Below are 21,008 nucleotides of genomic sequence, written 5' to 3'. Positions count from 1 at the left end.
AACAGATAAACTCTTCTTAATTCTGGGCTCTGTTACAGCTGACAGCATTCTCCAACTTTAAGAGCTTATAGTCTGAAGGAACATGTTGTGGCAAGATCAACACCACCCTGAGGCCAGATCTTCATACCTCTATTGATTTCCGTGAAGCAGTGGTTTAAACCAACAGTAGATACAGACCCTCATCTCCAGAGCTCTTTGTAGCTTCCCTGTTTTCACATTGGACATATCCTCACTACTAAAAGCTACATAAATCTCATATCGCATCATATCATGGCACCTGCTTTTGCAGTCAGAAGACCACCAGAAACCTATAGCAGGGTCAAATGCTCCCTTGGTTATGTGCCAAAGCTGTATAGAAAACAAGGCTTCCCTGCCTCTGTCCCATGACCCAACTGGGGCCTAGCCCTGTTTTGGCCGGGTGTTCCTGCCGTGTCCCTGGTCCAACTTTTCCCTCCTCGTCTTCCTTCTGCAGCAAAAGCTGGCTACCTCCCCCTTCTATCTAGCCAATTCCCCAGCACATACAGAGGCGGTCTGTTGTGTGGTGTGCCTGGTTTTCAGGGGTTTAAATATAAGCAGAAGACAGAGGGAACCAGAGCAGAAAAGGGGCACGCTCCTTCCAGATCCCAGCATGGAAGCAATGGGCTAGGGTCTTCCGCTATTGCCTCTGCCTCCAGGGATCGTGATTCACATGCAGAAGCAGCAGGTGCTCAGATCTCAGAAGGACAGGGCTCCCCAGGTCCCTGGTCCCATCTGGGGAGCAGGGAGAAGGGCTCAAGTACCCCCTCAGAGCAGCAGATTTTCCTAAATGCTTGTTCACACATAAGGTCACAAAGGGGATTCAGAAGCACCCTTGGACCAACATGGCCCCCAAATCCTGGCTCCCACATTGGTGGCACCAAGAGGAGTTGAGACACTCAACAGTGCCAGGGCTCTCTAGCTCCTAGATCTCATGTGGGGGCACTGGAGGAACAAGCCTCCCCTCCAACCTTCCCCGCGACACATTGGGTCAGATCCTTGCATCATGTCAGACTTACATGATGGAAGACAGGCAGGGGAAAGATGCCCCCACAATCCTCCCACTGGCACTTCTATTACCCCCATGTCACTCCTTCAGACACAACCTTCCCTGCTAAAGTCTTTAATCCTATCCCCTGACTCGGCCCTCGGCCCCCTTCTCTTCCCCAACTACCCACCCCCATTTATCTGCTCCCCCCAAATTCCCCCTTTTCTTGCGACAGCCCAGGCCTCCAATCCTCCATCCTTTCCCCCACCATCAGCCCTCAATTCCCAGTCCCCACAACCAGCATTTGTATTTTATAGTTTATAATTTTATTTTGTAGTTTATCTTCACTTTGAAAATAATTTGAGCTCTTCCTTGTTTGTCTGCTATGCTCAGACTAAACGCATTTAAAAACTGAACATAAAAAACATTAACAAAAATTGAAAGCACACAGTCAATAAAGGCAAATTATAACAGGAGGCCTCTTCTATTTACCCTGGGGATCTGAAGGAGCTCAGATCAGAAACTGCTGAACTCCTAATTGTAGTATGCAACCTATCGCTGAAAACAACATTGATACCAAAAGACTGAAGGGTAGCCAATATTTAAAAAGGCTCTAGACCAGATGCAAGGAACTACAGGTCAGTGAGCTTAACTTCTGTTCCTGGAAAATTGGTAGAAACAATAAAATAATAATAATAATAATAATTGCTCGGCACATGGATAATCATGACTTTCTGGGGAGGAATCAACATGACTTTGTCAAAGGGAAATCATGCCTCACCAACCTACTAGTTTTTTGAGTGTGTCAAAAAGCAGGTGGATCAGGGTGATCCAGTTGAAATAGTATATTTGGACTCCCAATAAGCCTTTGACAAGGTCTCCCATCAAAGGCTGTTAACTAAGTTAGGTAGTAATGGGATTACAGGGAATGTCTACTCATGGATTTGAAATTGGCTCAAAATAGAAAGCAATGTGTGAGTATAAATGGTCAAGTTTCAGGATGGAAAGAAGTAAACATCCCAGAGGGATGTGTTGGGATTAGTGCTGTTTAACATATTCATAAATGATCTGGACAAGGGGGTGAGTAGTGAGGTGGCCAGATTTGCAGATGACCCAAAATTATTCAAAGTGGTAAAGACCAAGGCAGACTATGAGGAACTACAGAAGGATCTGGCATGATTTCAGCAAATGAGCAACTAAATGGCAAATGAAATTCAATGTAGATAAGTGCAAAGTGATGCACTTGAGCAAAAATTACTTGAACTCTACCTACACTACAATGGACTCTATATTACCTGTTACCACACAAGAAAGAGATCTAGCAGTCATTGTGGACAGTTCAGTAAAACCATCAGCTCAGTGCTCAGCAGCCATCAAAAAGGCAGGGAACTGTAAACAAAATAGGAAGTATCATTATGCTCCTTTATAAATCTATGGTGCATCCAGACTGTGGGAGTGCACCTTTGGTGTCTGCCACTTTACAGGCTTAAACCAAGCAGCACAGCAGCCTGCAGGTGGTTGCACTCCCCAATCAGGAGTCACATGGCCAGAAGGGGACTACCTGATTGGGGAAGAGGTCTCAGCTGCTAGCAATAAGAGCAGGCATGAGCAGGGAAGCTAGTAGTTTGCTGCAAGCTGCTAAAGGGGGAACATTGCCTAGCTGAAGTTGCTGCTCACATAACCTCCTTGAAGGTAGAGGGCAGGAAGTATGGGGAATGTATAGGTTCCTGGTCCTGGGAAATGACTGAAAACTATACTTGGCTAGGGATGGATTGTGTTGTGGGGCTGCCTGTGGCATGGTGGTCCCCAGGAAATGCCACACTAGTTGCCTCTCTAGTAAAAGGTGAGTATTGTGCCTTGGCTGTGGCAGGGCACTGTTGGTGCCTGCTACTTTAAGGGCTGAGACAAGCAGCCAGCAGGTGTTTGATTGCAGTGGCCATTTTAGATCTCTGGCCACCCATATAAACCTGGTGAAAGGCAGGTCAGGGCCCCTTAACCCCAGCCCCTGCAACACTGTGGGTACAAGGGGGGCCAAGCACGGCTATGGCCACCTAAGCCCAACCAGGGAGGGAAGCCCTGCAGCCCCAGTAAAGGGGTGGAGATGAGGAGCCCCAGTGAGGGGGGGAAACAGAGGGCTGGGAGCCCAGTATATGTATATGTGTGAATGTACATAGTTGTGCCTGGTGAGGGGTGTGGGGCATAATTAGCCCAGGGTTTGGCACAAGTAGAGGAACCCAAGGGAACCAAAGGGATTGTGTGGTGAGGTTGGTATGTGAGTAGCAAAGCCTGATGGCCCAGAGGGGTTGCTAAAGGAGGAGTAGGGTGGTGGAGTGTAGCTCAGTAATGGGCAGTATGATGGCAGCCCTGGTGAGAGGGGTGGAGTGGAAGAGGCCTCCTGTGAGAGGGGAGGTGATATGAATGTGCACATGCATGTATGTGGAGCCCAACTCTGGACTGAGTTTGCTCCAGTCTTGGGCCAGGAATAATATTAACCTGGATGCCATCTGTGAGGCTTGGGTTGCTGTGTAGGGGAGGAACAGAGCTGCAGATAGTGCCCCCTGGCACTGGGGCAAGAATGGGCAGCTTCCCACCTAATTAACACCAAAATTATGTATCCTCAAGGCATGGCAGATGAGGAGGCAGGTGGTTGCCCATAGAAATGGGTGGCAGGGCCAATGACAGACCATCCCTAAGAGAGCACTTTTTTACATAGGGACAGGAAAGGGGCCAGGCACATCTAGTGAGATACCCGAGTCCCGTGGGGTATAAGACCCCAGTGGCCCCAGTGAGGGGGGCAGTACAAGGCCAGATTAGCTTAGGGCCTCAGCATGTCATATCTCAACCTTAGAGGCTCCATACCATTACCAAAAAAAGGCTGTTTCCAACAGAAAGGACAATGAAAATAGAAATATTAAAGCTTTATATTCGCATATATACACCCCGGTGAGAGGGGTGGGGAGGAAGAGGCCTCCTGTGAGAGTGTCGGTGCAACAAAAAACTAAGGGTGTGTGTAGATTAAATGAGGGGCATGTGTGTACAACACTAAGTGGGTTAAATGCTTTTACACTGCTTTAATGGTGGTGGTGTTTGCACGTCAGTGAAATATTGTACCTTAATTCCAGCCACTTCCGCACATTCAGTGGCGTAATGTGCCTTAAATGACTTTGGGGTTCAGCAAACTAAAACACTTCCGAGGAGTTCTGATTTGCTGCCCTACAGCCACGGAGTGAAGCACCAGCTTCTGTGGCTCGGGCCCGTGCAGGCAGCCTGGCAGCAGCCCATGAAGGCAGGCTCCACTGAAGGGCGGGGGGAGGGGAAACCCCAGTGAGCCTAATCTTGTTTTTTGTTTTTTTTTTCCCCTGGAGCCTGGCTGCCAGCATGAGCTGTGTGGGTGTTAGAAATATTATTAAAAATGCATTATCAATAGTGTTGTTAGAAAAGCACAGCTGCTAGCCCTCCTTGTCTCCTTGGTGGGAGAGGGGGGGAGATTAAAGGAAGAAAGCTACTAAGGGCTCTTTGTACTAAGGTATCACTCTCTCTTTGTTCTGCAAATTTACTATCTCTTTGTTACACTAAATCACACTCTTTCATGGCTCCCACATTTCTTAGGCTAGATAAAAATAATTGCGATTTTGGCCTTGAGCTTGAACCTTGTGTCACCTGAAGTTCTTTCTAAGCACGCATAATAAGCTAATGCATATAAGCCTATCCGCCCCGCATACTTAAGTAGTTAATTATAATACACATGCGATGTATGATGTGACGTATTCATGTACATGTTTGTATGAACCGGAAATGAGTTGTAAGAATTCCTGCTTCTGTACACGTGCTCAGGAGAGAGGGGATAAAAGCCTGCTGAGAAGTGTTCCCCGCGGGCAGAGGGTTTTGATCTTTTGTCTTCTCTCTCTCACCCTATTTGCAAATATATACCTTTTTGTATCACCAACAATGTGTGCCTAAAAGGATCATTAATATTCATTGAGCCTCCAAAGAAACGAACTGTGATTTTTTACATCATGGGGACCCAATCCTTCCCTCCACAGCTGCAGTGGCCCACAGGACCAACTGAGCTGGCTTCCTGTGGGTGGGTTCCACCTGGGGGTGGTACTGCTGTTGCAGAGGGAAGCACCAGCATGCCCAGGGACCACTCCACCCACCAGCAGCTTGCCCTCCCCTCCCTGCCACCAGAGGCAGGTAAGATGCAGGTATATATGACATGGGAGCTTTACTTTACCCTAAACTGAGGCTGGATTTTTAAAACCCCCAGCTTCAATTTAGGGCCCCCATTTTGTCTACATACACCCTAATAATCCAACTAAAGCATATCTTGCAATAAGCCTATTTGCATTATGAAATACTGTTGAGTTAAAATACTTTAAGAGTTCTTAGTTGTCTTGCTATGGCTAAAAAGCATTCATACATGCCAACAGCAATTCCACAGATCAGCACTTACTAAATGGAAGCAGCAATACAACCTGTACTATGTCTGTTTGCATATCACATAACACTTAAAACATTGCTTGCCAAAAATCTTGAAAGACAAAGTCAATGATGATGTCATCAGATGACAAGCTATGAAGTCTATCACTTAATGCTTAGTGAAGGAAGCTTTTCTTGCAGTGTTGTTGTTCGTAGTTCATTCTTGATCTTTTTCAGCTGGGAAAATGACCTTTCTCCTGAGTGACTTATTACCATTAGACTCAAAGAGCTGCAATATTGTTTCTACATTAGGGAAAGTCAACTGAATCTTAGCTTGGATGATAACTTGATGCAGGTCCTGGTGGCATAAATATCCTTTATCTGAATCATTTTGCTTGATATAAGCATGGAAATGCTTTATTTCTCCAACGAAGTTAACATCAACATCATCAGGATGGTCTTTCATCAGAAGCTTTATATCTTTGCACAGCTTTTCTTCTGAAGCATCTAAATCAACCAAAAACATGTATAAAAATTTTGCAAATTTTTTTTTGACTGCTCTTTTGTTCGTGTTTGTTTCGAGTGCATCCATCATAGGCATAAAGGATTTCACTTGAAACTTGTCGTGAAGAAAGCGCTTCATCAGCATTTATGTGCATCACCATCATTGACTTGAGTTTTTGGGGGGTTTTTTTCACATTCTTTTCCTCTTATTCACACACTTGTAGTCTACATCAGGCAGATTTTCTTTTGCTTTGAATTCAATTTCATGAAAACTTTCTCAGCTTTCTTTCAAGAAGTGAGAGTGATGTGTAAAGCTTTCTACATGTACTAAGGGCAAGCCTGTGTGAAGTGGCTAGTTCACTTCAGATTCAGCTGACTTGGGGACAGTGATTTGATTTGGTGATTCCAATCCAGAGATTTGGCTGCTATCAAATCAGCCGAATCTCTGAATCGCACTGGCCTCATCCTCCACTGGCTCTCTCAGCCCCGGCAACGGCTGCCCGGCATTTGGAAGAAAACCCGGGACCCGCAAGCTGCTGTCACATGGGGGACAGTCCCCACTGCCCTGCTCTGCACTAGAAGGCTCTGCCATGAGCCCCCCACCTACCCCAGCTCTGTCCCTTTGCGGGGGGGGGGGAGCCCTGAACTCACCGGTTCCTGCTGAATGTCCCCCAAACCCCAATGCCCCCCCCCACTACCCTGTACTGTGTGGGGGGCTCTGCATGAACCCCCAGGAGCCCTGAGGCTGTTGCAGCAGCCAGTGAGTTGGGGCTTCTTTTTTTTTTTTCCTTTTAAGGGCAGGAGCTGGACTGGGCAGAGCAGCCATGGGGGGCTGGGGGAGAGGGTGGGAGGTTAGAGGCTCATGTAGAGCCCCCCACACAGCATGAGGCAGGGGACTGCCTCCCTGCCAAACAGCAGCCAGTGAGTGGGGCCTTTTTCTTTTTAAAAGCACTGGGAGCTGGGGCCAGGCAGGGCAGCCATGGGGGAGACTGGAGGAGCAGTTAGGGGCACTCAGGGGTTGGAGGGAGCAGGCAGGGATGGGGCCTGGTGGGGGTCCCCTCCCCCCTCCTCCAACCCCCGGCCCCTGGCCCCTACTTACCAGCTCTGAATCCGGGTCCACTTCCCTGCTGCAGTGGACAGGGACTGCCCAAATTACCAAAGCTCTCCGAATCTTTTCCAAATCAGTACGGAGAGCTTTGAATCAATTTGAACCTTTTAACTGGTCCCCTGATTCAATTGGGGTTTGGAGATTCAGCAACTGAAGCAGGCTGAATTTCTACCAAATTAAATCAGCACTTGAAGCTTCACACAGCCCTACTACCTGTCTATCCTGTAGGCCTTGTTTGTTAGATCAGTTCTACAAAACCAACAATTCCAAAATTGTAACATGAACACAGACTCTAATTCCTTCATTTTCTCTTGAAGAATGCTAGCTTCTCTCCTTGCATCACCTCTTCACTGTCATCAGTATGAACATGAGTAAGAGCATCAATAATTGAATTATAACTTTCAGCTATGGCTGAAGTAGCCTTTGCATGTGCTTCCCACTTAGTGTCAGAGAGAGATTTTGGTACTGTAGGACCGAAAAATTATTTGAGCACTGCCCAGTGTTTTGTAGTGATATAGAAGAATCTGTATATTTGTTGCACAAAGGCAAAAAAATTTACTGCGTCTAGGCGGCAATCAACAGCCGCTTGGCCAGCAAGATTCGGTGGATATCCAGCACATGGAATATATAGCATCCTTATTTTTCTTTTTCCCCAGCCCTCCCCCATAGCTGCCCCACCCACTCCAGCTCCCAGTAATAAAATAAAATAAAAAAGCCCCAGTGCTCATCAGGTGCTGCTGGGCAGGGAGGTGATCCCCGCTGCCCCTTAATGCATGGAGGGGTTCTGCCATGAGCCCCCTGATTTTCCACCCCCACACACAAACACTCCTTCAACACCCCCCCCACCAGCTGCCCAGCCATGGCCAGCTCCAGCTCTTTACAAAAAAAAAAAAAAGAAAAGCCCCAAGACTCATTGCTCCTGTGGTGGCCTTGGGGCTTCAGGAACTTATGCAGAGGCCCCCACATGGCATGAGACAATGCCGGGCAGCTGGGATCACCTCCCTCACCAGCAGGAGCAATGAGTCTGGGGTTTTTTTCTTAAAGGGCCAGAGCTTGCCTGGGCAGGTCACCCATGGTGGGGCTGGGGAGTGAGGAGGTGGGGGACTCATGCAGAGGTCCCCATGCAGCATGGGTCAGTGTGGGGCAGTGGGGATCACACACCGCTGCCCAGCAGCACCCGCTGAGTCAGGGCTTTTTTTTTTTTTTTTTTTTAAACAAGTGCTGGGAGCTGGGTCTGGCAGGACAGCCATTGCCAGGCTGGGAGAGTCGGTGGGGGATGAGCCTGGCCTGGCTGATTCAGAACTTTGGCAGCAGCTAAATCTCCAAATCAGATTCGGCTGAATCAAACTGGGACAGTGATTCGAATCACCAAATCAAATCACTGTCCCCCAAATTTGGCCGAATCTGAAGTGAATACTAGCTTCTTCACACAGGCCTACAGAGTAGGGTCTGTTGAGGCAGGTCAGAAGGGCTGCACAGGGGCGTGAAAAGTAGGGTCACAAGGTTGACCTGAAGGGATTCATACTGCCTGGCCCCAAGAGAGAGTGATAACACTAGTGAGAGGGCATAAATGGGAGGCCCTAGTATGAGAGCGTGAGTTAGAACCCCAGGGAGGGCACGTAATGGCCAAGGTAAGTCTATGGATGACTGAGACTGCATTTGGGCCAGAGGCCAAGTGGTATGTCTCAACAAGAAAGCCAGGGGAAGTAATACTAGGTAGTTTGGGCCAGTGGCCTAGTGATTTGGATGCCATCTGCAAGATATGGGACATGGTATAAGGAAGGTTGGAACCATGTATAACGTCCTAGGCATCGGCATTAATTCGGCAGCCTCCCATAATTTTTATATCAGTTTTTAAATGGCAAGACACAGCAGGCCAGACAAGGCAGAATTCCCTAGAGATGTGGGCGGGCCAAAGATGAGACCCAGCCCTGAGATAGCCCCACTGTCTCACAACTTGAATACTACGTCCAGTTCTGTTACCATAATTCAAAAAAGGATAGAGAAGAACTAGAGAAGGTGCAGAGAAGGGCAACAATGATGATTAGCTTCCATATCAGGAGAAGCTAAACAGCCTAGACATACTCAGTTTGCAAAAAAAAATTTGAGGGCAGACATGATAAAGGTCTACAAAACATTAAATGTTGAAGAGACTTCAAAACTAACAAAAGGAAGTCTTTTTCACACAGCGTCTAATTAAAGGGTGGAACTCATTGCCACCAGCTGCTGTGGATGCTGACAGCTTAGCCAGATTCTTGGAGAAAAGGTGCATTGGTAGGTACTGATCATGGAAGTCGGGGAAACGGCCTCTGAATCAGAACTTTCTAGACCTTAATGCTGGAGAGAGGAACTGTGGGGAAAAACCCTGGTCATAGGCAGTTCACTTTCCCTTTAAGCGTCTACTCTCTGCTGCTGTGACACGGGAGACCTAGGGTCTGACCCAGTAAGTGGATGGTCTTATGTTCTCCTCTCAACAAAGGACACAAAATAGAATGCCTCTTCCCCTTCAGTTCAGGCCTCAAAGTTTCTCCAGCTTCTCTCTGAAACAATACACTTTTTAAGCCTCTCACAAAGGCCCCTTTTTAAATGTTCCCAGATGGGGATGCGCTCAAAGACCCAATTCCCCCTACCTGCACCTCATTGCCAAGCAGAGCTAGCAATCCCTTCTGGGTCCTGAAAGCACCTTATCATCCTGTTACAGCATTTGAGCATACTCACCACTGACTCTTCATCACTGTCATCCCCTTCAGAACCACTCACAAGAGAATGATAGTAACTGCAGTACAGAAAAAAGACACGTCAGGGTCTGGCTTGTGTCAGAGGGCATGGGCACCCCCTCAATAAGAACAGAGAAACCCTATGGTAAATGCAAGGAGGCTAAGTTAATGTACACAGCTACCACTGTTGCTTATTTCTTGATGAATTGTCTGTATATGCATATCCTGATATCTTCTATTGCAAAATTGAAAAAGCACAAAATTCTATTTATACATTTCAAGTGGAAAAAACTATCTTAACCCAATAAATACATTGTCCAGCCAAACCTGACAATTAATCAGAGCCTTGGTGTAAGGGGGTGGGGCTCGTTAGAAGTTGAGCCACCCACCTGTTTCTGGGCTGTTTCCCTGTCTCTCCTGCCATGCCTTGATAATACATTATTATGGTGTTTAATTAGGTGGGAGGCTGCCCATTTTTTGCACCCCAAGGCCAGGGGGTGCTATCTGTGGCTCCAAAACCTTCCCTACACTGCAGCCCATACCTTCCAGATGACATCTCAGTTCTTAACATCTCCAGCCCCACACTGGGCTCCATAACCCTCTAGTCTAGATGAGATCCCTCTTAATCAGTGATCTACTCTGCCCTCATTCTGGGCTCCCTGCACTTTTGCCCCTCTTAGGTGTGGCCCCCCTGGGACCTTGAGCCTTGCAGGCCCTGGCCTAACCTCCAAGGCCAGTTGGGACCCCAGGCCCTTGGCTCTGGTCATCCCTTGTGGTGGGTCCCTGACCCTTCTGGTCCTGGCTCCAGCATTGGCCAGCTGAGGGGGCCTCAAGTCAGGCTTCTGGGCAACTAGCCCACGCTCTCTTACATGGGTCTTCCTTCTCAGGCCCTACTACAGGGATACCCACCCAGTTGTGGGAGCTGAGGTTATTAAGGTGCCCTGACCCACCTTTTACTGGGGTGGTAACTGGCCTAGCATTTCCTGGGGGCTGTCCCAAGAAACAACCCCACCAGGCCACCCATCCCTGGCAGGGTACAGTTTTAGGTCATGCCCAGTACCAGGAGCCTTTTCCAGACCCGTAGCCCCTGCCCATAAACGTCCAAGCTGTTCCTGAGCCTTAGCTCTGCAGGCTGATGTCTCTTTCACAGCTGCCAGCAGGAAACTGCTACTTCACCCTATATATATCCTGAGTCTCAAAATGGCCACCATACTCAAGCACCTGGCTGCTGCCTGCTCCAGCCCTTGAAGTGGAAGGCACCAACAGTGCCCTGCCACACTTGTAAACAAATGGGAGTGTGTCAGGTATGTGTGTAGGTGAAGGGACCAGAGAGTTCCTGGATGTAGTGGAGTGCTCTGTGTGTGATGTATACATCCTCCAGCTGGTGAGACCACAGCAGAAGTACTGCATCCAGTTCTGGGCACCACACTTTAACGTGGACGTGGATAAGCTTGAGAGAGTCCAAAGAAGAGCCACCCATATGATCAGAGTCTTAAAAGGCAAGCCATACAAGGAAAGGCTGAGGGATCTGGGACTCTTCAGCCTGAGGAAAATAAGGCTGAGAAGGGGCCTGGTAACAGCTTACCACTACACTAGGGGATTACACCAAGGGCTTAGTGAGCAACTGTTCACCAGAGCACCCAAGGGGAAAACCAGGAGTAATGTCCACAAACACCTGGAAGATTGATTCAGGCTCAACATTAGGAAAAATGTCTTCATAGTCAGGGTGTCCAAATTGTGTAATAAGCTCCCTCCAGAGGTGGTGCAATCACCTACCGTGAAGGAGACTAGACAGTCACCTTGCTGGGGTCACCTGACCCCCAGTTATCTTTCTTGCTTGGTGCAGGGGGATGGACCCAATGATCTTCTGATGTCCCTTCCAGCCTTACAATCTATTAATATTTATATGAATAGGGCCTGGCACATATGAGAGAGGGCCCATGCTATCACAGGAGACCACTGTGGCTGAGAACAGAAAAGCCTTTAATAGAAAATTGAATATTTATATGAGCTTCAAGTCTGTCTGCCTCATACCTCATTCTTATATTATGAGAATGGGTGAGTAGTAACACTGCATCCACCTTCTGTAGCCTTCCCATTATCAGACATGACACAGGAGAGTGAAAGACAAAAAGAAAATACACGTGAAGTTTGTATCATGGTAATGTCCTGATTAACTTTGCTTTTCTGAAGGGCATACAGGACATATCTGGAATCAAGGTGGGGGGCAGGGTGTAGGAATGGGGAGCTTTGTGTGTCTGGCTCTGTCCTAGTCAACAACAAACAAATAAAAAGACCCCACTGTGAAGGCCACTATTATATTTCTATAGTTAAAATTATCCTGCTAATGGATTATGCTATAGAGATCACCTAGGGCAGCTATCACGCAGTGTATAAATATGAATGGTGTTAACTGTAATACACTTCATATGGCATCAGTTCAACATTATGGACAATCATATTTTGTTCCCTTTTGGAACAAAGTCACACGTGGGGAGCCGGAGGAAAAGCAAGGGCAATGTTGGACCCCTGCTAAACCAGATGGGGCAACTGACAACTGACGCCCAGGAAAAAGCCAACCTATTAAATAGGTACTTTGCGTCAGTCTTTCATCAGTCACACGGGATGCCCATGCCTGCTATGGGACAGGGAAATCTGGGTGAGGAGGATCCCCTACCCTCCATCAATGCTGACCTCGTGAAAGAACACCTTGAGAAGCTGGATGCCTTCAAGTCAGCTGGCCCTGACAATCTGCACCCCAGGGTACTCAAGGAGCTGGCGAGCGTCATAGCCCAGCCCCTGGCATGGATCTTTGAACACTCCTGGTGCTCTGGTGTAGTGCCCGAAGACTGGAAGAAGGCCAATGTGGTGCCAATCTTCAAGAAAGGGAGGAGAGTGGATCCGGCTAACTACAGGCCCATTAGCCTGACTTCTATCCTGGGGAAGATCTTAGAAAAGTTTATTAAGGAGGCCATCCTTGATGGACTGGCCCAGGCTAACATTCTAAGGGATAGCCAGCATGGGTTTGTTGCGGGTAGGTCTTGTTTGACCAATCTCATTTCCTTCTATGACCAGGTGACCTATCACCTGGACAAGGGAGAAGAGATTGATGTCATATATCTTGACTTCAAAAAAGCTTTTGATCTGGTATCCCATGATCACCTCTTGGCCAAACTGCCCAGTTGTGGCCTTGGCTCCACCACGATCCGCTGGCTGGGAAATTGGCTTCGTGGTCAGTCCCAGAGGGTTGTGATTGATGGCAGTCACTCATCATGGTGCCCTGTGACCAGTGGGCTCCCTCAAGGCTCTGTCCTGGGACCCATACTGTTCAACATCTTCATTAATGATGTGGACATTGGAGTCAGGAGTGGACTGGCCAAGTTCGCCCATGACACCAAACTTTGGGGCAAAGCATCCACGCCAGAAGATAGGCGGGTGATCCAGGCTGACCTGGACAAGCTCAGCAAATGGGCAGATGAGAACCTGATGGTGTTTAACACTGAAAAATGCAATGTTCTCCACCTTGGGAGGAAAAACCTGCAGCTTCCTTATAGGCTCAGCAGTGCTACGCTGGATAGCACTACAGAAGAAAAACACTTGGGGGTCATCATTGACCACAAGATGAACATGAGCCTGCAATGCGATGCTGCGGCTAGTAAAGCGACCAAAACGCTGGCGTGCATCCATAGATGCTTCTCGAGCAAATCCCGGGACGTCATTCTCCCCTTGTACTCAGCCTTGGTGAGGCCGCAGCTGGAGTACTGCGTCCAGTTTTGGGCTCCACAATTCAAAAGGATGTGGAGAAGCTTGAGAGAGTCCAGAGGAGAGCCACGCGCATGATCAGAGGTCAGGAAAACAGATCTTACGATGACAGGCTGAGAGCCATGGGACTCTTTAGCCTGGAAAAGCGCAGGCTCAGGGGTGATCTGATGGCCACCTATAAGTTTATCAGGGGTGACCACCAGGATCTGGGGGAACGTCTGTTCACCAGAGCGCCCCAAGGGATGACGAGGTCGAACGGTCACAAACTCCTGCAAGACAGTTTCAGGCTGGACATAAGGAAGAATTTCTTTACTGTCCGAGCCCCCAAGTTCTGGAACAGTCTGCCATCGGAGGTGGTTCAAGCACCTACATTGAGCACCTTCAAGAGCAAATTGGATGCTTATCTTGCTGGGATCCTATGACCCCAGCTGACTTCCTGCCCTTTGGGCAGGGGGCTGGACTCGATGATCTCCCGAGGTCCCTTCCAGCCCTAATATCTATGAAATCTATGAAATCTGCCCCTTTACAAAATCAGAAGAGACAGTGATTTTCCTACCAGATATATGTGTCACTGAGTCCACGTCTAGTTCAGGAATCCCCTTGTAGTTCCATTGCTACAGAACCACCAGCTGAAACCCTTGCAAGACCATGACAATCTCTTCCTACCTTCTTGAGGGATGTTATTGTCCAGGGGTTCTGTCAAGTCAACTTCCTTCACTGCACCAAGCCTGTTAGCCATCCTGCCAGATCCATATCCTGTTGAGGAACTGGTCCTTGGTTGTTCCAAGATATTCTGGTTGCGCTCTGTGGCCCTTTTATCCCATTTGCCATCATCTGCTTCAGTCCTGATAAACTTTGCAGGGGACGGTGAGATTTCTGTGTCTTGGCCTCCCCTTTTCTTTGTGATGGAAGGTGAGAAATGGACCTGAACAATGAAAGAGGATCCTTAGCACATCATAGCATTCTTCCTGAGAACAATTCCTGCATGGGATGTGGGACCAGACACTTTGTGGATGGCTAGAATAGGTATTTTTTACAGTTGGGGACCCAAAAGAAAAAATGTAGTGATATATCCCAGTCTGAGGACTGAGCTGGAATAGACAGCCTGCCAAATAGTCAGGTGCAGATGTTCTCTGCTCCTGGGCTAGGGACAGACATTCAAAATACCTGAGCCTGAATTGATTCAATCTTTGCAGGTTAGTTTAACCCAGCTAGGCTGAACCAATTTGTAAATATAAAGACATTCCCTCTGGACTGAAGAAATACAGGCACATGCCTGCAGTGGCTCAGCCTAGAAATCAGGGGGCACTAGAGAAGCCCTCCCTTCTTTTCCACAATGAGCTGAGGAAGTGCATGACCAGGCCCTGGCAGGATGCTCTGATTAGGGAGGGGTTCCCACACTTTCCCTACCCCACAACCCCACCACTGCTCCTGACCAGGGACAGAGCCAGCAGGGAGTTACACAGCATTTACTTACTCAGTAGGGAGTTACACAGTGTTTATCAGCCCATCAACAAAACAAAAGTCTTTATCATTAGTTTGAGCTCTTCTTTTAGCTCCAAAAAGCCCTGAGCAGACACTCTCCTGTCTGCCTTTGTCCTGTCTGCCTTACACAGACACCTCTCAGCTTTATCTAGCATACCACATGCTGGCTATGATCCAGTTTATGCTGTGGGAGAGGAAGGGGGAATCCCTGCTTGAGCAGTTAGTGTGGGGCTGGGGCAGGGGCAGGAGGGAGCCAGGCAGACACTGCTGTGCCTGCGTCTCTGCTGGAGATCCAGCCAGGGAGCAGAGGAGTGGGACCATCCCTGCTGTGGAGCAGAGAAAACAGCCCTGCCCAGGGCTACAAAGCATCTGGGATGCTGGGGGACACTAGTTTAACTTAAATCAGGAAGTGGTCTGGGCCAGACATTGGATAAACCATTTACCCAAATCAGTTAAGTCTGACACAACATTCAACCAGGTTTATCTCAAACCAGGTTCAGCCATTTTCAAAGTGATTTATGTGCACTGAATGTCTGTTCTGTTACAGATTTAAACCAGTTTCTGATCACTGAAACTGGTTTATGTGTAATGTCTGTCCCTAGCCCTGGAGAAAAGGGTAGGAGCACAGTGAACTGGTGTTGTTCCATTGGCCTCTACCAAGCAGAGAAGGATGTAGCATGGAATCATACCCTCTGCATGGTCAGGGCTTGTCTTCATGGGCAACTTACAGCAGTGTGACTGTAGTTGCACCAGAGTAAAAGATTTGAAGACGCATGTAAGTAGCAAATTGCTCTGGAGATCATATTGTTGCTCAGATCAGGATTATTTCTATATGGGACCTGGCTGTGGTGTTTGTGTGGATATGTCTGTATTTTGGCAGTCATACAGATGGCTTCCTATGCTTCTTTGTGCCATGCCCTGATGGGCCACCCTGTTTAGCTGGGTGACCTCTGTTGCTCTGGGGTAATGGTGACTGGATGCCATCTGCCTGTTTGAATCCCGATATACAGCCAGGATCTGCCTCTTGGTGCTCATTTTTTTCTATGAGTCAACCTACCTATCAAGCATAATTAAATAGTTTATGGGTTGCCACTTTGCAGGTTGTGGGAGGTCAGCCTAATGGAGAACCACTCATGAACCTCTACGCTGTGCTAATGGTAGCCTATGGCATATAGGCTGATGGTAGCCTATTGCCCATATGTCCCTATTTCTCAGCGATGTTCCTACATCTGAACATGATGGTGGGGTGAATGATAGATTGGTTGGGCATGAAGAGTACTGAGGGCAAGGGTCTGGTACCCTGACTCATGCTGGGGAGCTCTCACTCACATAAGTAGGCCCACTGGCTCAAGTGCCCACCAGCAAAAAGAGTGGTTGAAAGATCTAAGCTCAAGTGACTGGGGAAGGGATGGGTGCCGGAGAGCAAGGGGGACCATGAATTAAAATAATCCACGTTCAAATAAGACTGAGCCAGTAAAGTGTATAAAAATGGAGACGTCCTTTCCAGCAAATGATTCTTGTTGGCATCTGGCCTTGAATTCCTGCGAGAAGTGCCAGGAAAGTTGCATCCCTCCACCCTCACACACTAGTTTGAGATGCCCATGACAGCCCCAGTACAAAAGCAAGCCTCACCTTCTTGGAACACTTTGAGGATCTCATAGGGACCACTTCTAGAAAGGACAAGAAAAGACAGAAGTGAGAAATGAATTGAAGGACTGGGAACAACAGCAGCTATCTTATAACAACACCCTGCTCTTACATCATTCCTTTCCTACTAGATCTTAACACTCTTTGAAAGAGGAGTCAGATGGTGAAACTGGTCATGGGACAGTGAAAAGACACATCCATGGTCACTCAACCAGCTCCTGCTGGAACTGCATGAGACATAGGGGAGCACGGGGCCTCCAGTCTCCCAGTTCCAGGGAAGTTCTGGGAGAGCAGAACCTGGAAACCAGCATCAAATTCTCATGGGGCCACTGCTCTGAGACCTGATCATGTGTGTGACCAGGGCGGGTTCTTCCTTTGTGGCAGGGCTGCCCACTGTGTCACATACACAAGTATGTTGCAGTCGCACACCTCTCTAAATTCCTTCCAACAGAGTGGGGGTATGAATCGAATCACTGTCCTGATTCAATTAGTCCAAATCTCGGAATCAGCCAGGCTCATTCTCGACCTCCAGGCCAGCAATGGCTGCTCCACCAACCCCAGCTCCTGGCTTTTTGGGAAAATAAAGCCTTGGCTCACTGGGTGCTGCCAGGTGGGGGGGGGGCACTCCCTGCTGCCCCCCACTGCAGCCCCCCCCACTCCCCCAGCCCTCTCATGGGTGACTCATCCAGGCCAGCTCCAGCCCTTTAAGAAAAAAACCCCTGAAAAACCCCCATACTCACGCTCCTGCCAGAGCAGAGTGATCCCTGCTACCCCTTGCTGCCCTGCACCACATGGGGGCTCTGCCCCCTGAAGCCCCAAGGCTGCTGCAGAAGCCATGAGTCCCAGGGCTTTTCTCTGTTTTTTTTTTCTTAAAGGGCTGGAGCTGGCCTGGGTGGGGCACCTGTGGAGGGGTGAGGGGGCAAGTGGGGCTCGTGCAGAGTCCCCCATGCAGCGTGGGGCAGTGGGGGGCAGCAGGGATCACCCCCCCACCCAGCAGCACCTGGTGAGCTCCGGGGCTTTTCTTTAAAGGACTGTGAGCTGGGGTGGGCAGGGACAGCCATGGGGGAGGAGGGGGCTGGGGGAGCGGTTGGGGTTCAGGGGGGCTGGCAGGGGTCCCCCCCATGGTCCCCTCCCCAGCCCCCTGTCCCCCACCCCTAGTTTCATAGCAGCTAGGATCAGGAGGGACCTGAACAGATCATCTAGCCTGACCTCCTGCCACAGACAGGAATGAATGCTGGGTTCACAAGACTCCAGACAGGCGAACATCCAACCTTCTCTTGAATTTGCACAAGCTAGGGGTGAGGACCAGTTCCCTGGGAGGTTGGTTCCAGATTTTGGCCACCCTAACTGTAAAATATTGCCTTCTGATCTCTAACCTAAACCTATTCTCCTTCAGCTTATTACCATTCTTTCTTGTCACCCCAGGTGGTGCTGGGGAGAAAAGGGCTCTACTTATTTGCTGTTGATCTCCACTGATGAGTTTGCAGGCAGCCACAAGGTGCCCCCTGAACCTCCTCTTGCTGAGGCTGAACAGGTTCAGGTCCCTCAGTCTCTCCTCAAAGGGCCTGTCCTGCTGACCTCTCACCAAGTGGGTGGCCCTTCTCTGAACCCTCTCCAGGCTGGCCACATCCCTTCTGAAGTGCGGCGCCCAGTAGTACTTACTAGCTCCCTGGTGCAGCCACTTTGGACTGCCTGAATGTGACCCCAGCTGACTTCCTGCCCTTTGGGCAGGGGGATGGACTCAATGATCTTCCAAGGTCCCTTCCAGCCCTAATGTCTATGAAATCTATGAATCATCAAAGCTGTCAATCTTTTCTGAAGATTCAGAGAGCTTTAAATCAATTTGGACTTCTAAATCGGTCCCCTGATTCGATTTGGATTTGGAGATTTGGCCACTGAATTAGGCCGAATCTCCTCCGAATCTAATCACCACCCAAAGCTTTGCACAGCCCTACTCTGTGGTATAATTTTCTCTGTCACATGATTAGCCATTTCCTGATTGGGTAAATGAAACGTTTCTTGAATAAGGAAGATAAATAATAAGGAATCACCCACTATACACATCTGTTTTTCAGACCATTAACCATTATGGTGGAAGTTCAGGACCAATAAGAATTCACAAGCATTTTCATAGGCATCTCACATTTTTCCAAATGTGCATGATCAATGGACATTCACTCCTCAGTGAACAGTACTCAATATTTGCTTTGGAGGAATAATATGTGAATCATTTATTTGGCATTCAGTCTATTCTAGAGGATGCACACTGCAAGCAGCCCAAGTCGCGCAGCTTGGACAACAGCAAGTGATCACAAGGAAATATAGTATTAAACCAGAAGGAACAATTACACCTATGTAATCAGAGTTTCTGCAAAGAACAGGCCAGAAATATTTCCCTGAGAGTCTGCAGGATTGATGCTCATCTTCTATTCAATAAATTTGTCCCCTTGCCACTCCATGGTTCAAGCAGGCCTTGAATTACTCTGTATTCTAGAAGTTTTCTATCCCCTTGCTGAAGGGCCTTGCACGTGCACAATCACAGTCCATATCTCGGACAGTGTTCTCCACCCCTCTTCCAATGTAATATATGTAGCTGGATAACTATGCTACAGCCCCATCTTATAGCAATGGGGTCTACAGACTCTCTCTATCCCATCTTGACAGTATTCAGGGGTAATGATGGTACCATGTCCACCACAAACACCTCCAAGGCCTATTGGCATGTCAAAGGAAGCTAATTACCATGCTCCCCCGTCACTTGTTCAACCAGGGCCTGGAGTTCAGCTTTGCATTTAGAGAAGTCTCCAACCTGGACATCGGACACCACTGCCAGGGATGGCTGATTCTGGAGTTCCACCAAGGAATGCTTGATGAACTGGTGCATGTCCATCACCACCTGGTCAGATGCGTAGAGGCGCATCTTCTCCATGAGCTGCTCTCCAGCCTCCAACCTCATGAGCATGGCTCTCATGTGCTGCATCTTCCCCTTCAAGTCCTGGTGCCTCTCCTGGTGCTGCCTCTCTGCCCTAGCCAACAGCTCCTCCCCCTTATCACGGATCAGCTTGACCATCTGCTCTACCTTCTTAAGGATCAGCTCCTGAGTTTCCTTCCATCCCTGGTCCAGTTGGTTGGCTTTGCCATGGAGGTTGTTGCAGGCACTTTCATAGTAGCTCTTCTTCTGCTTCAGCTCTTTGGTCAAGCTTCCCAGCTCCTCCTGCCTCCGCAGGATCTCTGCCTTGATATCACAACACTGACCCCTATGGTCACTATCCAGGAGGGCACAGATGCAGCACTTCGGCTTGCAACAGATGCTACAGTAGATGCTGTGGAAAAAAGCACAGTTTAGAACACTCACTTGGATTTGGATTCCTCCATGTTGTTGGTGGTCTCAAGACACCCTTCCCATAGCCAATTCATGGAAGAAGTAGGGAGGGGGAATGGACAATAAAGACCTGATGGGAAAACCAACATACTAGACAGTGGGTAATTTGGGATGCCCAACCAGGCTAGGCTTCAATAGACTCTGCATTTAGAGACCTGCTTTGCCTCCTTCATACTCCTATCCAGCAGATGCATCTACACAAGATGCTTTACTTACAGTTAGAGATAATTACTGTGCAATAAGCATCACTGTCCACACTAGCAGATGCTTACTATGCCATGATTTGCTCAAATCACGAATAAATTTGCTACCTGCATATACAAGTAGCAAATTTTCTCCCAGTTATTTACTGCACAGTCCAGTAGATGGCCGACTGGGAGGAAATGTGCTCCTGGTCACCCAGGCAGCAGGGAGTAAGAGGTTACTCCCAGCCCCTGGGAGGTGCCTGCAGCTGGGATTGGCTTCGCTTCTGGAGCCTGGGTAAGGACAGTGTCCCCCTGCCCCAGCAGCATGGAGCTTCCAGCCCCCACTTTGCTATTGCCATCAGGGAGTGGGGGCTAGGAGATCCATATCTCTCAGCCCAAGCTCCATAGTCATGGGACCCAGACTGGAAGATTCTTAAGGAGTCTGTCTACACGTGCATTGATGTGGAAGCAAATTTGCTGCTCAGGGAATCAGTCCGCTCCTGCCCCCTGCTGGCTCTGCACTGGCTCCCTGCAGCATCCAGGGGACATTCTAGGCTTCCCCTGGGTGCTAGCCCAGGGGCTGGAATGGAGCAGTGAACCAAGAGACAGATGTCTCCTGGTAGGGGCTAGGCCTTTGCTCCCTCACCCTGGGAGCTGCCTGCTGCTCCCACCTTAACCCTGTAATTGTGATTGTGGAGTGGAGGCTGGGAGCTCCCTGCTGCCAGGGCAGAGGAAAATTGTCCCTGCCTGGGCTCCAGTTGCAGAGCCTACCCCACCAGTAGGCAGCTCCCAGGGG

At 48.8% G+C, this 21,008-nt stretch overlaps 1 protein-coding gene across 3 annotated transcripts in view; it reads right to left on the bottom strand.

Moving 5' to 3' along the window:
* Positions 1-1,319: 1,319 nt before the first annotated feature.
* LOC149852474 (protein PML-like) overlaps positions 1,320-21,008 on the bottom strand; it is a 36,369-nt gene continuing 16,680 nt past the window's right edge. The window contains exons 3-7 of one of the 3 annotated variants that reach the window (XM_090029226.1): positions 19,388-19,968; positions 16,631-16,668; positions 14,180-14,438; positions 9,753-9,810; positions 5,793-5,929 (exon numbers count right to left, since the gene is read on the bottom strand). In XM_090029226.1, the coding sequence (XP_089885352.1) occupies positions 9,791-9,810; positions 14,180-14,438; positions 16,631-16,668; positions 19,388-19,968 (898 nt within the window). In that variant the 3' untranslated portion in view covers positions 5,793-5,929; positions 9,753-9,790. Of the gene's footprint in view, positions 5,930-9,752; positions 9,811-13,875; positions 14,439-16,630; positions 16,669-19,387; positions 19,969-21,008 lie in introns of those variants that run through there. The other 2 variants (XM_090029224.1, XM_090029225.1) reach the window with 2 other exon arrangements.

This window comes from Crocodylus siamensis, chromosome 15, assembly GCF_052110815.1.
Source record: "Crocodylus siamensis isolate JL-2025a chromosome 15, ASM5211081v1, whole genome shotgun sequence".
In the NCBI taxonomy this organism is placed as follows: Eukaryota; Metazoa; Chordata; order Crocodylia; family Crocodylidae; genus Crocodylus; species Crocodylus siamensis.
Note: the sequence above shows the minus strand (reverse complement) of the source record. Positions and strands in the feature narration are given on the sequence as shown.